The sequence below is a fragment of the Colletes gigas genome, unplaced genomic scaffold (genome assembly GCF_013123115.1).
Source record: "Colletes gigas isolate AHSC1104 unplaced genomic scaffold, ASM1312311v1 Colletes_gigas_Sc00001, whole genome shotgun sequence".
NCBI lineage: Eukaryota > Metazoa > Arthropoda > Insecta > Hymenoptera > Colletidae > Colletes > Colletes gigas.
In genome coordinates, this window is record NW_025106630.1 from 4,621,951 (window position 1) to 4,641,130 (window position 19,180).

Below are 19,180 nucleotides of genomic sequence, written 5' to 3' on the forward strand. Positions count from 1 at the left end.
CGCGTCGATCGCTTCCACTTGAATGAAATTTCAAAGACTTTTCAGCGGCTCGTTCCGGCGTCCCGCGATTGAAAAGGAATCGAACAAAAAGAAAAAAAGCCTGTCAATTATATTCGCCGATCGAGGACGTCGGTACAAACGCCATTATTTGTTTAAAACTGCCACCGGGCTACGGTCCGCGGGATCGATATTCTCGTACAATATCTGAGACTTTCATTGTACTTCGAAGCAATGAAATTGCGACCGTTTTCCTCCGAACTTCGATGTCTGCCTCGCATTTAGAAACGCGTTTCGGGCGTCGATGCACGCGCGCCTCCGCATCCGTCTCCGCGATTCGACTAATTGCAAATTAGTATGAAAATAACGAATGAAAGAGCGCAACCGCGCCACTTTCCGCGAGCTACCGCGATCTCGAATGGCGACTGCTTTTCATGGAAATTTATAGCTTCGGGATCTACCTTAATTGGCCTATCGATTACGACGAACACGCTCCTCGTCGCGCAGCGAAACGAAAATTAACAATTTCGATCACAAATAATTAAATAGAATTATTTTTAACCAATCAAATAGGCTGCGAGCACGCACGATTAAAATTTTTTTCGTCTGACGAAAGAACGTTTCAGACGTTACAATTTATTTACGAGTCAAAAATAACAGGCAAGGAAAGGTAATTGGGAAATGAATATTGACTGGATTGATTTAATTCACGAAATTCAGGAAATAACGAAGAATTATTTCGATAAAAATACTTGAAGACTCGTGAAATTGCTTGATATTTACATTAGTACGTGGCAAATATTTTCTAAAACGTAATGTTAAATTAATTCGGACACTGGAATAAATCGTACAAGAAGATGACCACTATGGAATACAATTTACTTCGATAAAAATATTTGAAGACTCATGAAATATTCTGATGTTTATATTAGTAACGTGGATCGTTTGAAACACGTTCTTTTTAAAAGTAACACGCAAACAGCATTTCAATAATTATATAATGATGCACGAACCTTGCAGAAGTACCGAGAAATTATTGTTCCAGAATTGCATTACTTCTCTGGGAATATCAGGTCGTGTTTGCGCGTGGAATATTTTTTTTTTTTTCCACGTTGTTGCAGCACCCGCGACAGAACATTTCATTGCGAGAATTGTTCCATCGCGTTGGCAGACAGGTCCGCGGAAAAAGGGACATCGCGATAGAACAAAGCAAGGTAGTTTTTCCGATCGCAATCAACCGTTCGACGTTCAAATTAGGAACATACGATTGGTAGTTAGTACGAGTCCTGATGAAACAAAGCAGGACAAAGGCAGTTAAAAGTGAAACGAGCCCCTCGATACAGGAGAATGATCATCTATTTTTAAAACAACAAAACAACGAGATTCGCGTCTCGCTGGGCACGTTGAAATTGTTTTACCGTGTAATGTCGAACATCAACGCGCCGTTTAACGCGCATCTTTTATCGACGAAAACTCGTTATCCTTCGTTAGGAGTTGCTCGATCCGTTTCCAATACTTGCAAACTATTTTTCCATAACCACATCGAGCAAGGAACGCAAAGGACCCTCGAATGTTTTAATTAGAGCTGGGATTACTAAAATATCACTGCATTAGAAACTCCGTGATTCGATCTATTCTTTCTCCCATGAAAAAATTAACAAATTGCTTTTTAACAATGAAATTCGAAAAAGATCAATTTAAATAGGAATAATCAACAAAATACTGAAATTATATTTGCTGAATATTTTAATAACCAAAAGTCCCAAGGCCTAATTTTAACGGAGCGTTGGAAATTGTTGAAAGTTCTCGCAGCATCTGTCGACTCAATATATTGTATAGTCGCGAAACTTCCGCCTAAAGTTCGCTGTTATAAAATTAACGAATTCCCGTCGTTCGTTTGTTAAGCAGCAAGCCGAAGAACTTAAAGCTTGGAAGGCAAAAATAAGTTTGCAACGAACTGAAACTCGATTATTAGATCCACCTCGAAAGCCTGTTAACATTTAAAGAGAAAGCGTTCGACTTTCGATGGACTGTTTTCGGAAAAGATTTCTTCGATCGCGATTGCCATGGCGAAGTCAGGTCCGTCTTATCGCGTTAACTTCGCCGAAAGTTTCTGGTTCCTTTTAACCAGCGCTCGTCTAATTGCTGTTTAAAAACGCGCGGAGGATCTCGCGATCGACACAACCGCGGAAGAAACAACGATCTCTTACCGATAGAAATTCCTGGATGTCGCTTGCAGGAATCTGACATGATTATGCGGAGATAAGAAACTGCGGATTATTCGTTTCGAAAGTTCAAGCAGCTCTGCTCGGGGATATTGACGGTGCCCTTTAACCTTTCGTACCACTGTAAACGCAGTCACGAATGCGCCTTCGTGCGTACGGAATCTCGTTTAAAATCGCGAATTATGGAAATAACAAAGAAACTACGTAATTCTGAAATATTCCTGGTCGCAGGATCGCGAACATTAATAACCGCGTGCCTTTATGCGGCTGTCCTATCTTTCGTTCGAAAATAAAGATGGACGGCTGGTAAATAAGATTAACTAACTCGAACAACGTGGAAGGTTTTTAAACGAAACGTAAGTAGCTATTTTCAAATACTATGAACGAAAGAAACATCGTAAATTATATTTATAGAAATACATTAAATAAAGAAAAGACGCTAGAAAGTTTTACATAAAGATGTAACCGCGGACCATTATTGTAAACACGAGATTTTATTACCCACGGTATCTTCCGCGTCTCATTACGCGGAAACAATCTTTTTTCTCAAACTCTGAACGATCAGCAAGGTGTTTCTATTCAACGTAAATCATAATTTTACTTTTGTTTAGAGTATTCGAAAACGAACATTATACGTTCTAATCAATAAGTAACTGTTACTGTTTCCTGTCGTTGCTCGATAAAATCTGAGAAATCTTGAATACACGCAAGAACAAAAAGAAATTAACATACGACCAATTAAACACGTAATATAAATACCGCTTAAAACGATTTAATGATTTACAAGATAAATACAATTTACAAAACGATTTAATAAAGCGGAGGAATTTAATTTAAAATTGAAACCCGGATTTATTAAACTGAAATATATATCATTCACGATATAGAGCAATATTATCTCATTTTATAATACATTTAAGAGTTTTGAAATTGCACTCACTTGAAGCGTACGTCGTTCTGGATCGCGGCAGAGAGCCCTGACGAAATGCGGATCCAAATAGTCAGTCATAGTAGCCTGCCTGTGGACTACTCTGCGATCCTTTTTCCTGCGTGGTCCCGTATCCCGATAAAGGACTTCTTTCTGGACATCTCCGCCAAATGGTCGCGACTTTCGATTAACCGGCCTTCTTAAAGGCCGTGCGTATTCCTTCCGACCACTCAAAGTGCCGAACGTCTCGCTGGATTCTCGTCAGGATTCCCTGAACGTTTCATTTTCGATTCCAAACGATCCTTTCGTCTCCTTTCGATCGAGGATCCAACGAAAGGCAGAGAAGAACGCGATCCCCGTTCACGCGCGGACTGGCAAAGGACACCTCGCCAGAAACTGCATTATGCGTTTCCCCATTTCCATGGCGATGCGCTTTTCTTCGCTTCGCCGTCTGCCAGGCTCTGTGGAAAGAAGGAAAAAATATTAAGAATCGATCATTCGTTATATTCATCTCCTTGTGTTGTTCAATCACTTGTATATCAAAGATCGAAACGTTTACTTAAAATATCAGTTTTCTCGCGTTCCCCTCTCGCGAAGATCAGAAGTATTTGGTTGCACTATCTTCCTCTAGTAAGCGGTGACGCGAAATCTATCTTTAGTTTACCAAATCCTCTTGTGGCTAACTTAACCAACTCACGTTCGCGCGGAATATGCACAAGCAAACTTTGTACTACACATAAATTAATCTAAGAGGATTAAATTCTAGCAGTATGCCAAAATCATCTGAAACATTTATTAGCGGTTGGAGCCGTAGAGTAACGCGATCCCAAAGTTCCAAGCAACCGAGACGCTTGTTCGTACGCTGCAACCCGTTGCATTGCATCAAAGATAAACCAAACAACAATTCGATTCAATTAAACGAAGACCAACGTTCTAGATTGAAAATTTGTTGTCTGCCGCTGTTTCCAATTTTCGATTCAACGATTTACCCTGCCTTCGAGGCAGTTCACCGAGCTTGGAACCCCGAGCGATCCTCCGGATTGGGAGAGGCTTTCTCCGAAGCAGAATGCTCCGGGATTGCGCAAGGCATCGTTGTGCCGGGGCAACGTAAAGAAAAAGTACCGTTACGAATTATGAATGAATCGCGAAACACGCAGGATGAATTATAAGCGCGACGGAAGTCGCTCGTTAAGGCGTGCTGCACCTGCGGATAGATGCGGGGAAATGATAGCGAGCGAACTGGAAATAGGCTCGTCGACCTTTCGCGATCCGATCACGTAGCCGGGCAGCTTAAATCGGGAACAGGAGGCGCCGCTCGAAACGAGATGAAAACAAATGTTCCGGAGGAAGGAGCCGTCCGATTTCTTGGTTCATTCTCCGACCTTGGATATGTAACGTCACGCGAGCCACATACCTAACTACCTTGGAAGGAGCGAGTCGAGGTCGTACCGGTGCTCCTTGCCACCCGATCGACCAACCATGAAACGGACCAGAGGCGTTTCATCCAACGGGAACGAGACGAATCCGTGGATATCGCGATTCGACACCCACGATACAACGATCCCCGACGTTTATCAATTGCCAAACAATGGGCTGGGCGAACGAGATGAACGATGGACACGCTCGAATCTTCCATAAAGGAGTTACCGATTTTTCTAGAATTTTTAAACAGCCTCTTTCTTAAAGGGGGGAGTCTCATGTGAGACCTCAAAAATATCAATTTTTTGCTTCATTTTTTGAAAGTATATTTAAGAATGTACTGTTAAATTTTGAGAGACCGTTTCGAAAGGTTCACGCTAGGGTCAAGAGACATCTGCTGTTATTAAAAGTAGAAATTTTTTCTGAAAGGAATTCTATATGGAACTGAGATCGATGAGTATGATCTTGCAGACTTTAAATGCGTTTTACTTTCTTAAATGGCGTAGATAAAATCTCAAAAACTATACCAAAATCAAATTGTTATAATGAGTTTATCATATATTTTTTATTAAAAAGTTGCAAAAGAGACGACGAAATTTTGCAATTTTTACTTCAAGCTTTCACCATTTTGTCAATTTGCAACATAATTTTTTTGATTTGGTCAACCTTGAGAGCTGCAATCACCTACGCCAGTGTTTAAACACGTGTTTACTGCGGACGTGATAACAAGATTAAAAGTTAATAAAAATTAATAAAAAAATTATCTTGTATTCCCAAAGGATAGCTAAGTAAATTGCAAAAATGAATCATAACGTCAGATGTATCATTTCCTTAAAAAGAATTAAGAAAAATGGTTCAATTTTCTATCATTCACATGAGACTCCCCCCTTAATTCAATGTGCATTCGAATAGCAATTCGTACGTGTTTTATATCTTCGTGGACAAAAATTAAGGGGCAAAGTAACTATCTTGTGAGACATAATAAGTTGTTCTTTGAAGAAGCAAAACAAAACCTGAGAGTGTGATTTATATTATTATAAGTTAAATATACAAGAAATTGTTCAGTTTTTTTTTTCTGAAATAGTAGGATAGATATTAATATTAGTAGAATCCAATACAGCAATTTGATGTAAATTTAAATACGCGGTCTAGGAAAATCTATTAAAACCTTTAAGAATTATTGTTATTCCTAAATCATTCAAGCAGTCGCTATTTTCGTAGAATCGATTGTATGATTGCGATTACCTTGAGTATATCTGTACTTGACATTACCAGGATATTATTTTAGGAGAGCCAACAATTCTTTCCACAATTAGAGATATTCCATTTCCATCGAAGGGCGCAAAAAGGAAGCTCCGCGGGTCGGAAATAATGATCGATCGAATCGCAAAACGAGTTTAAGCTTCTTCTGGACCTCGTTTTTTCGTTATCTTCGACTCTGATGTAAATACTGAAATCTTTTCCGAGTAATTTCAAAATTCCAAACATTATATGATTGCAGAACAATAGAACTGTTAAGAAGAAAATATGACTCTAGTTATAGCTTTTCTGGAAACGGAAGTCAATATGTACCACAAAGTACAGAAGAAATTTTTCATTCTTCAGGATGACTTATTTTTGAACCCTGAAATCGATAGGAATAATTTCAGATCAAGCAGACTGAAAGAGAGTAAGAAGGCTGGAGCAAGAAGACGTTGAAAAAATAATTGTTTCATCGAGATATCGATATCTGTTTATCGGTTATTTGATCAACAATACGTCAGTCATTAGGTCGTAATTTCTGGGTTCAATAAGGAAGCTAGTAGACCGCGAAATTTTGCCGGCGAAGTCGATGGGGTAGCATCAATCTTTCCCAGCCACGGAGATCGTATCAGCGCGACGCAATTTTGTGGGATCTAAAACGGTGAATCGCGTTTATGATACAGGCCTGCGGAGCTGCCGTTTCTATCGTTGCAGAAAACGGAGATAAAAAGCAGAGGCCGATAATAAGCTGTGCCGGAACCGACTTTGCTAACAATGGTTTTTCGGTGAGACGCTTTTAATCTCCGACGTGCTGTCTGTCCAACTTTTGTGCCAACCTTCGAGACATCATCCATGAGTGATTAACCTTTTCTCGTCGAAAACGTCAATTTCTCTTCACTGTCCCTTCGATTACCTATTCTAATCGTTTGCTTTCCCCAATCCTTAAGAATCTTATTTTTTCATATTATTTTGTACACTTGATCAAGCTTCTCATCGATGATCGAATGCAGAAATTCTTTAACATTATTCCCAAGTTCGTTCTAAAAATACTTTCTAGGAATATTAAAGTGAAATTTAAAATACTAGTCAAGACATAACGGTTTTCATGGAGCGTGTCGGAGCGCTCATGCAATCCACTCGATAGTAAAATATCTCCTAAACTAGGAAAATAAGTGCATTGCCACGAACAGAACAGAAATGGCATTCTCTCATCTTCGGAATTTAACTTGGAGATCAATAAGTTACTTCGATTCTAACATAATTGAAGAAGCATCTATATCTAGGCCAAAGATATATAAAGATCTACAATTTAACGCTAAAATGGCCGACCGTGATCCGTTTCAATTCATCTTGCTCTACATTTTAGGGTCAATCTCGTTAGAAAAAAAAATCCTCCGCCAAGTTCCACTTTTCCATACGTTTTCCATAAAGGTATGCACTCGCAGCGATCATCCGGGGCGCATCGGTAACCGATACGAGCCACCACGGTCGATCCCGCGGCCGTTTTTTTCACAGCACACGCGTTTTCTTTCTTGACATTCCATTTCACGCGAGCCGTAGCGCATATACGGCTCGCGGACGAGTTGTGAACGAGACGCCGGCTCAGCAAGTTTCTTTTTGAAAGGAAGAAAGAGCCGTGCCGGACTACGAGAAGATGAAGAAGCAGAGGAAAGAATAAAACGAGCAACGGGAAACCAAACAGAAACGATCCGCGGAGGCCGACGTAGCCCGTTCCTCTCCGAGCTGCTTCTCCTTCTGCGCGACGTTTCCTGCGATCGTCTCCTTTTCATCGATTGCACGATTTAATTCTCTGTTCGAACTAGGAATAGAACTGGAAACGATTTTGGCTGCGAAAATGGGAAACTGAAGCTCTCGAGACGCTCCTCTCGACGAAACACTAACAAGAAAACTTCCCCAAATATCCAGTTAGTTTTTCAAAAATTTCAGTTGGAAGTTACGATACCTGACCACCAAATAACTAAAAATTTTATTCAACTTTTATCGAGCAATTTCTTCAGCGTATCTAACCATCAGTCGTGAGTTTCTTACGTCGAGCTCTGTATTTCGTTTATTTCGTCCAGATGAAAGAAGTTAAATTTCTTTTCGTCCACGAAAATCGTTCCAGCGGTCTGTTACTCCGCTAATAGAATCCCCTGCAAAGTTCGGTCGTTCTCACGAAACATAGAATCGCTGGCGTTGGAAAATCACAGAATAATTTGCTCCGAAGCGCGTTAACAATTGCGTTACGCAACGATAAATTAAAAGAGACAGTTTTAACTTAGCAATTATCCTAAGATCGTTGAGTGGCAGTTGCACGCTGTTGCTGTCGCGAGCTTAAATACGTCTTCGTCGAAATTCTCCGGTTACAAGCCTAAACTCGCGCGAACCAACAAACACGGAAACTCGCGAACGACTATTATGCTACCGGAACTCGTCAGCGGATATCTATTAGACCGCGATGGGAATGGAAACTGCATCGAGTATAGGATGCTGTAAATTTCTTTCACAGACTAAACAAACAAACTACGAGCCAAAAATGTTACGATGTCGATTCCTCGCGTTCCCTTTGCGTTGGTCCGGCGTTCGGTGTCTTTAACGACGCGCGTTAAACGAGTCACCGGTAAAAATATCTCCGGCATAATAAGGGCGGTTTCCAAAGATGCTCGCTAGGAATGGAGCTCCGATATCGAGTGCATCAACTTGCATAATCGCGTGCACGGAATCGCTGACCTTCCAGGAATGAAAATAATCGCGGACAGGTGTATATTTCATTCTCGTCCTCCGCGTTACTGTCGCGCGATGAGTACAGGTGTAATCTAACGACTCCTACTGTCTACTCAAGCATTCCCTTTTTGGATCGTCCAGGGTGTGAAGCAACTAATGGTCACGTTCTCCAGGGACGGCTCTACGTGTCTAGATCGTTGGTCGTTCCCCCAGAAAACGTATTAAAAGATTTATTTTAATTCCAATAAAGGATAAAACGATTAACGAATCCCATATATCGAGAAGTTTATTCGAGAAAAATTCTAGCAATGAATCTTCGTTCGAACGAGTCTAATAAGAATTTATTTCGAGCAACGTTCAACCCTGCACGGTGACCGCCATGTGGATCCAATTGGCTGCACACCTGTGGGAGTCCAGGGCGCGTATCAATTTGAATAAACACACATTTCCCATTCGTTACCGTTTGTATACGAAAAGACAATACTGCGCTGATTTTCTACGGTACACTGTGAATTCTGGAAATATTTATCAATTTAGAGGACATAAGAGAAAGTCTATTACTCCGAACGTGGTGCTCTAGAGCTCTTTTATCGATTGCTATCGTCGTTGCTTGGACGTTTATAGCATTTCGTTATAATTTAAAACTTCTAAAATTGGGTCAGATTATATTTGATCCGCACTGACTGCGATAAAAACATTCTACAGGCTACTTTCGACGATGACAATGGTAGAGAAATGACTTTATATAACAGGGTTTCTTTCGTAGTTAAATAAGACGAAACGTGTACGTCAGTTGCAGTTGGATCGAGCCTAGTTTCCAAAGAAAACTAAACAAGATACTTTTCGCGACATTCGATAATCTCGAAGCAATTTTCCGGGACACATCGATAACATTTGACATCGTGGACACGATAAGAGAGATGTTACGTATATTTGGCTCTTTCTGTTAGAGATTCTTTTGCCCCGTTTAACGAGATTCTCCGTTCCAGTTAACTCGATGTCGAATTTTATCGTACCGTGAATCATCTATAGCCGTTGATGTATATTAATCGTAACAATATGGACGATTTACATAAATTATGCGCAATTATATGTTTAAAATAATCCCCGTTAATATTAATACCATCGAACGAATCGATATCGAGGTAATGCGGGTCAAGAACCGACGCGATATATATTGTTTAACGAAAACGTTTCGCCAATTAATTTCGTAAAAAGAAACACGACGAAACAACGAAATATAATTTGGTTCGCGATTCGTTGAAAATGTTTTCCATTGAACGTCTGTGCGTTGCAGTGGGTGGCGACGCGAACCCACCGTCGTTCGTTCATCTTTGCATTTGTCAGCTAACAATTCGTCGCCGGAGCATCATTGTTTTAATAACTGCGGAATGATGGATATTAATAGAGGACGGAACAAATTGCTGTCAGGCAGTTTCTGTCACGACCATACGAATCTAACGAGATTCGAACAAATCTCAACAAATCGCAACATCAGGAACAGTAATTTTATTCTATATTTACGTAGAACGTTTCAGGCGCGTGTTTGTGGATCGTTTTCGGTAATATCTAAAATTATTTCCAACGTATCGCGAACAATTGGATACAGGCTGGTATACGATAGTGCAAAATAAACCTACGATTATTCAAATTTACGTGACCATATGTGTAATGGCGAGCTTGTGAAACGTGACTGTAACGTTTAATCGAAAATCGTTAGAGCTGTAGATGCATATTTAGTCGACGAATAACAAAAACTCGGACCTGACGAATGGAGACCGAAAACCTCGAAAATGGAGGATCCGTAAGAACAAAGTAAATTCGTTTTACAGAGTTAAATTTACTTCTAAGCAAAGCACATATCATTTCTCAATGAGTTTAAGGTAACCCGAATCACGTGACCGCGTCGTTGATCACTTTGATGATCTACAAATTATAATACGCACACATGAACGTACCGTGACGGTCACGGGAATGGATATGGCCCCTTGAACGTGAAATAAAAAAAAGAAACGGCATCCAAACAATGAATTATTACCGCCGTAGCATAATGACGCGGAATGCCTCGCCGTTTACGTACGAAACGTGAAACGTTAAAAATAATTTATAATTCCATGGGATTAATTGTCGCCCATAAATTCGACAGGGAATGTAGAATCGTGCTGGATGGTTCGTTACATGGTTGCAGAAAATTACAACTCACTCGTTACGTTTTAATAGCAAATAAATTAAACGACTTTTACGAGTGAAGCGATTTCTGGTATTTGTATTAATAAGAATAGTCGTTGAGAGAACGCTCGAAGCTATTTTTAATTTTGTTCTTACGTTATATACTTTCTACAAAACCATTGCTTTCACTGGTAGCCTTATTAATTCGCATAATACATACATTTTAATAATTCAAATTGAACGAGGATTCTCTCTATATTTCGTGTATTTTTCAGTTTCCATCAAAGGTTAGTTTTTATTTCAGTAAAATTCGTATTACGCGGAAATTCACGATTCATTCTCTGCAAATAGATCCTCGTACTATTTCACGTTGAAAAAATTACTTTTTCCTTTTATTTCCGTACATTTTCAGTGATTCATTCCTGTGGTAATACAGTGTACAATTATGATACGAATGCGTGATGGAAGTTTGAACATGAATTTATTTTTTCAATCTTTTTTTTTTGCACGAATTCACTTCGTGATAGATAAATTCATAAGATGTTCTAGATCGATTTCAAATTTCTCAATTTGTTCTACGTTCGTGATTTCTGAAATTCTGAATGGTCTAACGTAATTTGTAATTTCTCGGATTAGATTGATAACGAAGCTTATTATGTGTCGCCGCGCCGCTCCTTTATAGGGTTTCATAATGATTGACAGTGCGAAACGGGACAAGTTCGTGTTTGTCAGCAGTTTGTCGCCACTTCTGTACCGTAGGGAGCCGAACGAACGATCTAGATTGAATCCAGAGATGCTGTCAACGATATTGCGGACAGTGTTTGGTGTCACAAAGAACCGTTTGTGTGGTACGACACACCGCAACACGTGTATACGTCCCTCGTTTCGTGCATCGTTGCAAACCGTGATGCGTTTTATAACGTTTTCCCCGCGATATGGTGGTCGTGTAATGTAATGGAAACGAAACACGTTTGCTACGGTAATGTCTCCTCCTTTCTCTCGTTTTTACAGATTTATTCCAAGCACTCGTGTACTCTACAAATATCATTACGGTTCCACCGACTGGAACATTAGAGATCGTAAACATTATCGCGAGCAAATACTTTTTAAAACAAGATCGAATCAAACGTTCCATAAAATATTCAAATATACATAGATCCTTTAAATATTTGGAATATTTTAATTTTTTGAATTAGTTTAAGCCATTCTCAAAACAAATCTCGATAAATATGTGGAAAAATGAAGTGCAATGTCGCGTTTGCAACAATGTTATCGAAATAATCGTGGTTGCGATTGCGTTTATATATCTGAAACGAAACGCACGGAGAAACGCCTAATCTAAGATAATCCTCGTTCCCGACAGTAACACGAGTTTCACGCAGAGACAATACCATACGGAGTAATACCATTTTTATTAAAAACTCTCCGTCATTACACAGAGACCATTGCGTCTATATAATTCGAAAACTTCAGAGGAAGCATTGTCCACGCGAAATACCAAAACGAGATAACTTTCAACCGACAGTAGCGAACCTTCCCATGGTGAGACATAATCCCCCAAGGGAGGTGCAATTCTCAAATTATGTATCACTGTACCTTTCATGTTTTATAAATAATCCCACAAACTAAAAAACTCTATTCCATACAAATGGATGTTATCAAAAATCCATACAAATTACTACCAAACAGAACAAAGGTGGTACTGAAAGTGTCCAGACACGGAAGTAGAAACAGTGATTAATGATCAGACGTGTCAAAAACTTTCAAATTAAATTACCTCGAAAACACAGCCTTTTCGACTTATTTTTAAACCTAAAATCACCCCGTAAAAATCTCGATCTGATTACTCGTCTATATTTCCTCCAGAACTTTTCTTAACCGAATTACCGTTAAAATTGAACTTTTATAGAATTAAAGTGTCAACGTACGAACCGATAAAATTTTTCCCAAGCTTTCCTAAATTCTGGCCACGTGAGAACGGGAAGGATCCTCTTTCCGCGGATCCTGCCCTAACGCGATTACGAAAGAATCCCGTTACGCGAATTATCCTAGATTTCTAGGACGGTCGCCTCGAGTGTTAATCGCCTCCGCCCCGCTCTAATGCGGCTATCGAACGTCTTTGATAGTCCAGCTACGAATGGTCGACCTCTGAAAAGATCCTTGGCCTACTATCACGTGTCCGCGTCGCTGTCAACATAATAAGCCGACGCTACCGTTGCCATTAACGCTGCTAACGTGCACCGCGCCGCGATTAGAAACGCAACGAGCGACCTACGACGCCACCATAATATGCGTACATCCTCATTAACGGTGCCGCTCGTCCCTCCCACTTATCTACGCGCCTTCTTTTTTTTATAACATTTTATTAATTCGACTTTGCCCGCCCTCGCCGCGAGCGAACGAGAACCTCCCGCGATAAACGGAATCGCTGGAGACGCCGCAGCTAGGGGTAGTCGTGGCTGACGCGTGAAATAGGTGACCCAGAAACCTACGAATAAAATGACATTGAATCAAAATTCCCCTTGCATGCTGCGTCCGTTCGGTGGCAGTTTTCGGTATCGTCGCGAAGGAGATAAATGAATGGCCTGTTTTCGACTTTAGACGAAAACTGTGCACGGTGGATCGTCTAAATATCTCCGTTATCTATGATGATAAAATTTCCACCCTTCGCGCGAATTTTTCCCTCGAATATATCGCGGTGAAACTCGTTGCTCCGGGATTTTTGCGCACGCTGGAAAATTTCAAATTCCGTATGACAGATCCAATATGATGGATACGCCCGAAGAAGTTAGATACAATGTTTTAATAAAAATTTTTTAGGTGGAAATATTTTTAGGAGAGACCTACACTGCCGTTGACTGAAACGTCGATCTATGGATCGCTGTAGCTACGAAAAAACCTTCTACTTTCACATTCCTGACAAGGAACCATCGCGAACGGTCCGGCTTCGATTTTGATGAAACTTTGTACACTTATAAAGCAGCCAAAAATAATCGACACGTATTTTTTTTTAGCTGCGGTAACTCGAGTTTAAGGGGTGAAACCACCCCTTGAAGTTTTGGCTCGAAACGGCTATCTCGAAAACGGAAAGACATACAAAAAAATTGTTAATGGGCGAGGTTGATGGTTTCTTATGTACAATAACATGGTGTTAAAAAATTTAAAAAATACAATTTGTTTATAACAAAAAAAAATTTATTAACTTAATTTTTCATTTTATTGAAATTTTCATAATGACAAAAAATGACGAGCATTTTATTCCAAATCCATTGGTATGCGATTTTTTAAAATTGCCTCCTACAGATTTGCAGATTTTGATGATTTACATCTTGCGCGCACATCCATTATGGTAGTAGCCGTTCTAACTTTGATTTCAATGAAGCACTGTAGGCTTGCACTAAATCAAAGTTAGAACGGCTACTACCATAATGGATGTGCGCGCAAGATGTAAATCATCAAAATCTGCAAAACTGTAAGAAGCAATTTTAGAATATTACATACCAATGGATTTGGAAAAGTTCGGCCACCCTTGGGAAAAATTTTAATGGGAGATTCTAGAGGCCAAAATAAGACGAAAATCAAGAATATCAATTTGTTGATTGAGCCTTCGTTAAAAAGTTATTAAGAAATTAAATTAAAAAATTTCAAATCCTCCAGGAAAAAATTATTTTCGGTTGCGGGGGCCAATTACAATCATTTTTGGTCAATACATATACCCACGAAATCCTACGCACTTTCGAGAAAAAAATTCCTAATCGAAAATGTAATTTATGGCCAGAAATGTTGTCCGAAAATTTCATGCGGATCTTTAAAATGTCATAACTTCTGAACGGATTGAAGGATTTTAATTTTCAAAAATGCAAACGACGCGTATTTTAATCAAGAATACGTAGAAATCGCAAAAATATGCAAAAAGTTGATCCTTGACCCCGCAAAATGAGAAAAACCCCATAAAAATGGTCCAATCTTCAAACAGCCATAATTCCTACAATAGTGAATATATTTCAATGAAACTTTTTTCTGAAGTAGAGCTCATAGGTACCTACAAAAAAGTATTGGCCAACTTTTTTGTAGGGCGTCAAACAAAATTATTAAAAATGAAATACGAATTTTTAAGAAAAATCGACAGTAGGTGCCTAAATTTTTCAGCGAAAAAAAAAATTTCTAATCGTTCGAAAAAAATTATTTTCAGTTGCGGGAGTCAATTTCAATCATTTTTGGTCAATATATATACCCCCGAAATCCTACGCACTTTTGAGAAAAAAATTCGAGAATGTGTGAAATTTTTCAACAAAATTAAAAAATTTCAAACCATTCTGAAAAAATTATTTTCGGTTGCAGGGGTCGATTACAATCATTTTTGGTCATTACACATTCCCCCGAAATCTTGGGCATTTCGGAGAAAAAAAATTCAGTACGGGCGGAACTTTAAACGTTAATAATTTCTTAACGAAGCCTCCATCAACAAATTGGTATTCTTGTATTTTTCCCAATTTTGTCCTCTAGAAGTAGTGCAAGCCTACAGTGCTTCATTAAAATCAAAGTTAGAACGGCTACTACCATAATGGATGTGCGCGCAAGATGTAAATCATCGAAATCTGCAAAACTGTAGGAGGCAATTTTAAAAAATCGCATACCAATGGATTTGGAATAAAATGCTCGTCATTTTTTATCATTATGAAAATTTCAATAAAATGAAAAATTAAGTTAATAAATTTTTTTTTTGTTATAAACAAATTGTATTTTTTTAAATTTTTTAACACCATGTTATTGTACATAAGAAACCATTAACCTCGCCCATTAACAATTTTTTTGTATGTCTTTCCGTTTTCGAGATAGCCGTTTCGAGCCAAAACTTCAAGGGGTGGTTTCACCCCTTAAACTCGAGTTACCGCAGCTAAAAAAAAATACGTGTCGATTATTTTTGGCTGCTTTATAAGTGTACAAAGTTTCATCAAAATCGAAGCCGGACCATTCGCGATGGTTCCTTGTGAGTCGAATTTCCTCGAAGATTCTTGTTTAGATATTCAAAATTTAAAGCCACCATTCAATTTTTCGAACTAACATGTTTTTTTAATTACAAATTCCGCGTACGACACGATTCTTTGATCAGTCGCTGATTGCTAAACTGTTTATCGAGCTTAGGCGTGTCAAACGATAAGTTCCAGGCGCAATCTCAACTTTCTTCGGTTGCTCCCGGAATATCGAACTAATTATAAGTTTTAATACATCGAACAGGATTTGGAGCGAACGGAATTTTATCTCGTACCTCGAACGCAATATCACCAGTCGAATCAGCTTGCCGGGTTACTGTTTTGCTTTCGACGTGAAAGTTACAGCCGATTATGTATTCCGAAGAAACGATTGTGTATATTATATTTAATCAACCTTCTTTGGAATTACGATGGAACGACGTTAATTAGATGCTCGCTAGTCGTTACGATAAAAAAAACTTACGGACGTTTAACGAGCAATATCGGTAACCGCAACTTCTTTGTTGTAATTTCACAATTATACTTGCATGGAATGTAATTAGAAAATACATAAAGATGAGGCGCCGACATGAATGCCCACTTGTCGAAAAAATTAGTTCATAAATGGTGTGTGTTGAACAAATTTTGTTTTATTCGTTAAATTTCAGTAGACAGTTTTTATTTATAATCTCTACTTCCTATATTTTCCCTTTTCAACCATATTTGAATTTACAATATTCCTTGCATGTTATATATAAAATTTTCAAATTTCTTGGTAATATCAACATCGATGTTTTTCGAAAACTAACAATATTTAAACTAATTCATATACGACGTATTGAACTTACATTAATTATACTTAGATTTGATGCAATCCATTTATATACTATTAATTAAGTAAACGAACACATGTTCATTAACATACTCGGTAATTATTTAATTACCAAAACATAACACCGGTTAAATAATATTGATAGAATTTTAGAGCGATACTTTCTTCCTGCTAGAATTCAGCATCGTCGTCCGTAGTAACCAGTTCGTAAATAAATATTCCGTGCCAAAAATTAGCGAAGCAACCGACACACCGACAATTAAGTTTATCAAATTGTATCTGAAACTTGCACCTAACGTGCACGTTCTCGTAAAGCAGAATAAAACGCTCGTTCTAACCCAATTGCGTGCTTCATTTCTGTCTCGTGCATTACGTTATCGCGGTAATTGCGTCGAAAAAGTTTATATACGCAACACGGACCGGCGAAACAAATGGATCTGGCAAAAATCGTTAGGCGCGTTATAATTAGATCGCGGATCGCTCCGAAAGGAAGGCCTGTATTCGTCGTTCGCGCGCGTACGTGCCGTGGAAAAGCGGGCTCCGTGGCTGGAAAACGCAATAATCGACGCACGGTTGGGAAAATTTACAGTAATCCCGGCAGGCGAAAGCTCGTTGCCATAATTCTCTGTGAATTCGCTGCCGGTTTCTGTGTGCAATTGCTCCAAGAAAACTCTCCAACAATGGACAATGTAACTCAGGCAACACTTATTTGGTTTTCCCTCGCGTTTGGAAAACTGCTCGATTGCTTTGGGCCGAAAACTAAGAAAATTTTCAAGAAACTAATTTGGAACACCTCAAGATTTTTTGTAAGGTAGTCTTTGACCTAATATTATACATAATAAGGCAAGTGCATCAGATTTGTGTCAGCTCGATTATTTCTTCAAACATGATCAAATTAACCTAATATTTCTAAAAACTCAAGGAACAATGATACGAATAATATAGAGTACCTGAACAGGCTCAATATGAAATTTTGCAAGAAAGTGAAACATGTGCATAAAAAAAAAGTATTCCATATTAGAGCAACTGACCGTAGTTATTTTTTTTTTAAACCTCGTCGTAGCTTCGAAATTTATTAAGGCCTTCGCAAGGTCTCGACACGATTCGGTATAAAAAAAGTGGCGCAAACCGGGGTAGCTACTTAAAATATTTACAGGCGCGAAACGAGCGACACCGCCGTTCGTCAGACATTTTTTAATACTCTGAGAAACTAAAACAACCCGCAGCTATTCGCGGACGTTTTCGGCTGGCGAATTCAGAGGATCAAAACCACGGAAAGCGCCTCGAGAGCGAGCGTGAAGGGTGAATAAGGGTGGCGACCCTCTGATCTCCAACGTACTCCCTTTTTCCCTTTCCTCTTCGTGCCGCGTCGAGTCCTCCGGGCCGGAAGGGCACCTGCGACAGGTACTTCGTTCGCGTGGAGAGCGGCACTTCGTGTACACTTTAAAGTCGACGCCAGGGCCGTACTTTGCCAGCTTTCTAACCAAACTTTTCTACTTTCCTCAAACTCCGAATCGAACGATTCTCACGGAAAATTACTTTGCGCGAATATTCGATTCAGACATTTCACAAACTACCTTTCGATAGGACGTGTTTCATTCAACAATTTTATAAAACATCTTATTAATAGTTTCTGAGATGATTGTAATATCAAATGCAACTTGCCAAAACAACCACAAGAATTCAAATCAATTTCTTTTGAAGAGGAATAAAAATAAAATGTACGAGAATAGATGTTTCTACAATTTTTTTTCGATATTTTTATCGCTCGAACAGCTTCCTACACGCGTTTTGCGCACGCCACTGGCATTAAGTCCGCCATGTTTCGTTCCGTGGAATTAGAAGAAAACACGCGTGATCCGATCAAACGTAAAGCAAACAAGTTTTCCCGCGGTACCGATACTTTCGCTTGACGGAAGATTCATATCCCGTGGTAGACGCGAATAACGGTCAGAAGAAGGCTGGCGTTTGCTCGCGGGTCGCACGAAGGCGATCAAAAGGAAACGCGGGAATATTCTGAGTCCTCCCCGTGGCATCGAACCTACCGTAATAACTATTTCTTAGTAGCCAGCGAGCATCAGTCGTCCCCGCGATGCACGCTCCGCGCCGTGGGGAACAGGGAGAGGGAAAAAAAGGGAGGAAAATCGAGTTGGAAACGGGTCTCGAACTAGAAAACGCCTGGCGACTCTCTGCCATACCTAACCGCGATGCGTGGGATAATTCTCATCGTGTTATTATCGTCGTACGTGGCCTACGCACGCGTGCGTGTGTGTACTCGCATATAGGGTAGCCTGCATTTTACCCAAACAATTTCACTTTATCGTGAATCGTTCGATACCGATTTTCGTGCAATGTTTTTGCATACGATTGCAGGATCGAACGCAAACCTATTATAACGCGTTGCTTACTTGTTGCATTCTACGATTATACTTGGTTTTGAGCCGTTAATCGGAAGAAGAGTGTATTGCAATGTTAATCTATTACTGTACTCGTGCTCCGTCTATCATTACACAGAGCTGATGATCGTACGATTCCCATAAAACAATACTAATGGTCCCAGCGTACACATGGAAAGAATTTACCTCGGGACAAGAGGCTTGGATAAATCGTATTCACCCCCTGAATACATCAAACCCGCCTTTTTCTAACACATTAACCACCATTACGGTCA

General features: G+C 39.5%; 1 protein-coding gene across 1 annotated transcript in view; it reads right to left on the reverse strand.

The window, feature by feature from the left end:
- Positions 1-19,180, reverse strand: part of LOC122395020 (rap guanine nucleotide exchange factor 6-like) — a 256,702-nt gene that overhangs the window by 212,953 nt on the left and 24,569 nt on the right. The window contains 1 exon segment of the mRNA XM_043392297.1: positions 3,163-3,611. Coding sequence (XP_043248232.1) covers positions 3,163-3,231 — 69 coding nt within the window. The 5' untranslated portion in view covers positions 3,232-3,611.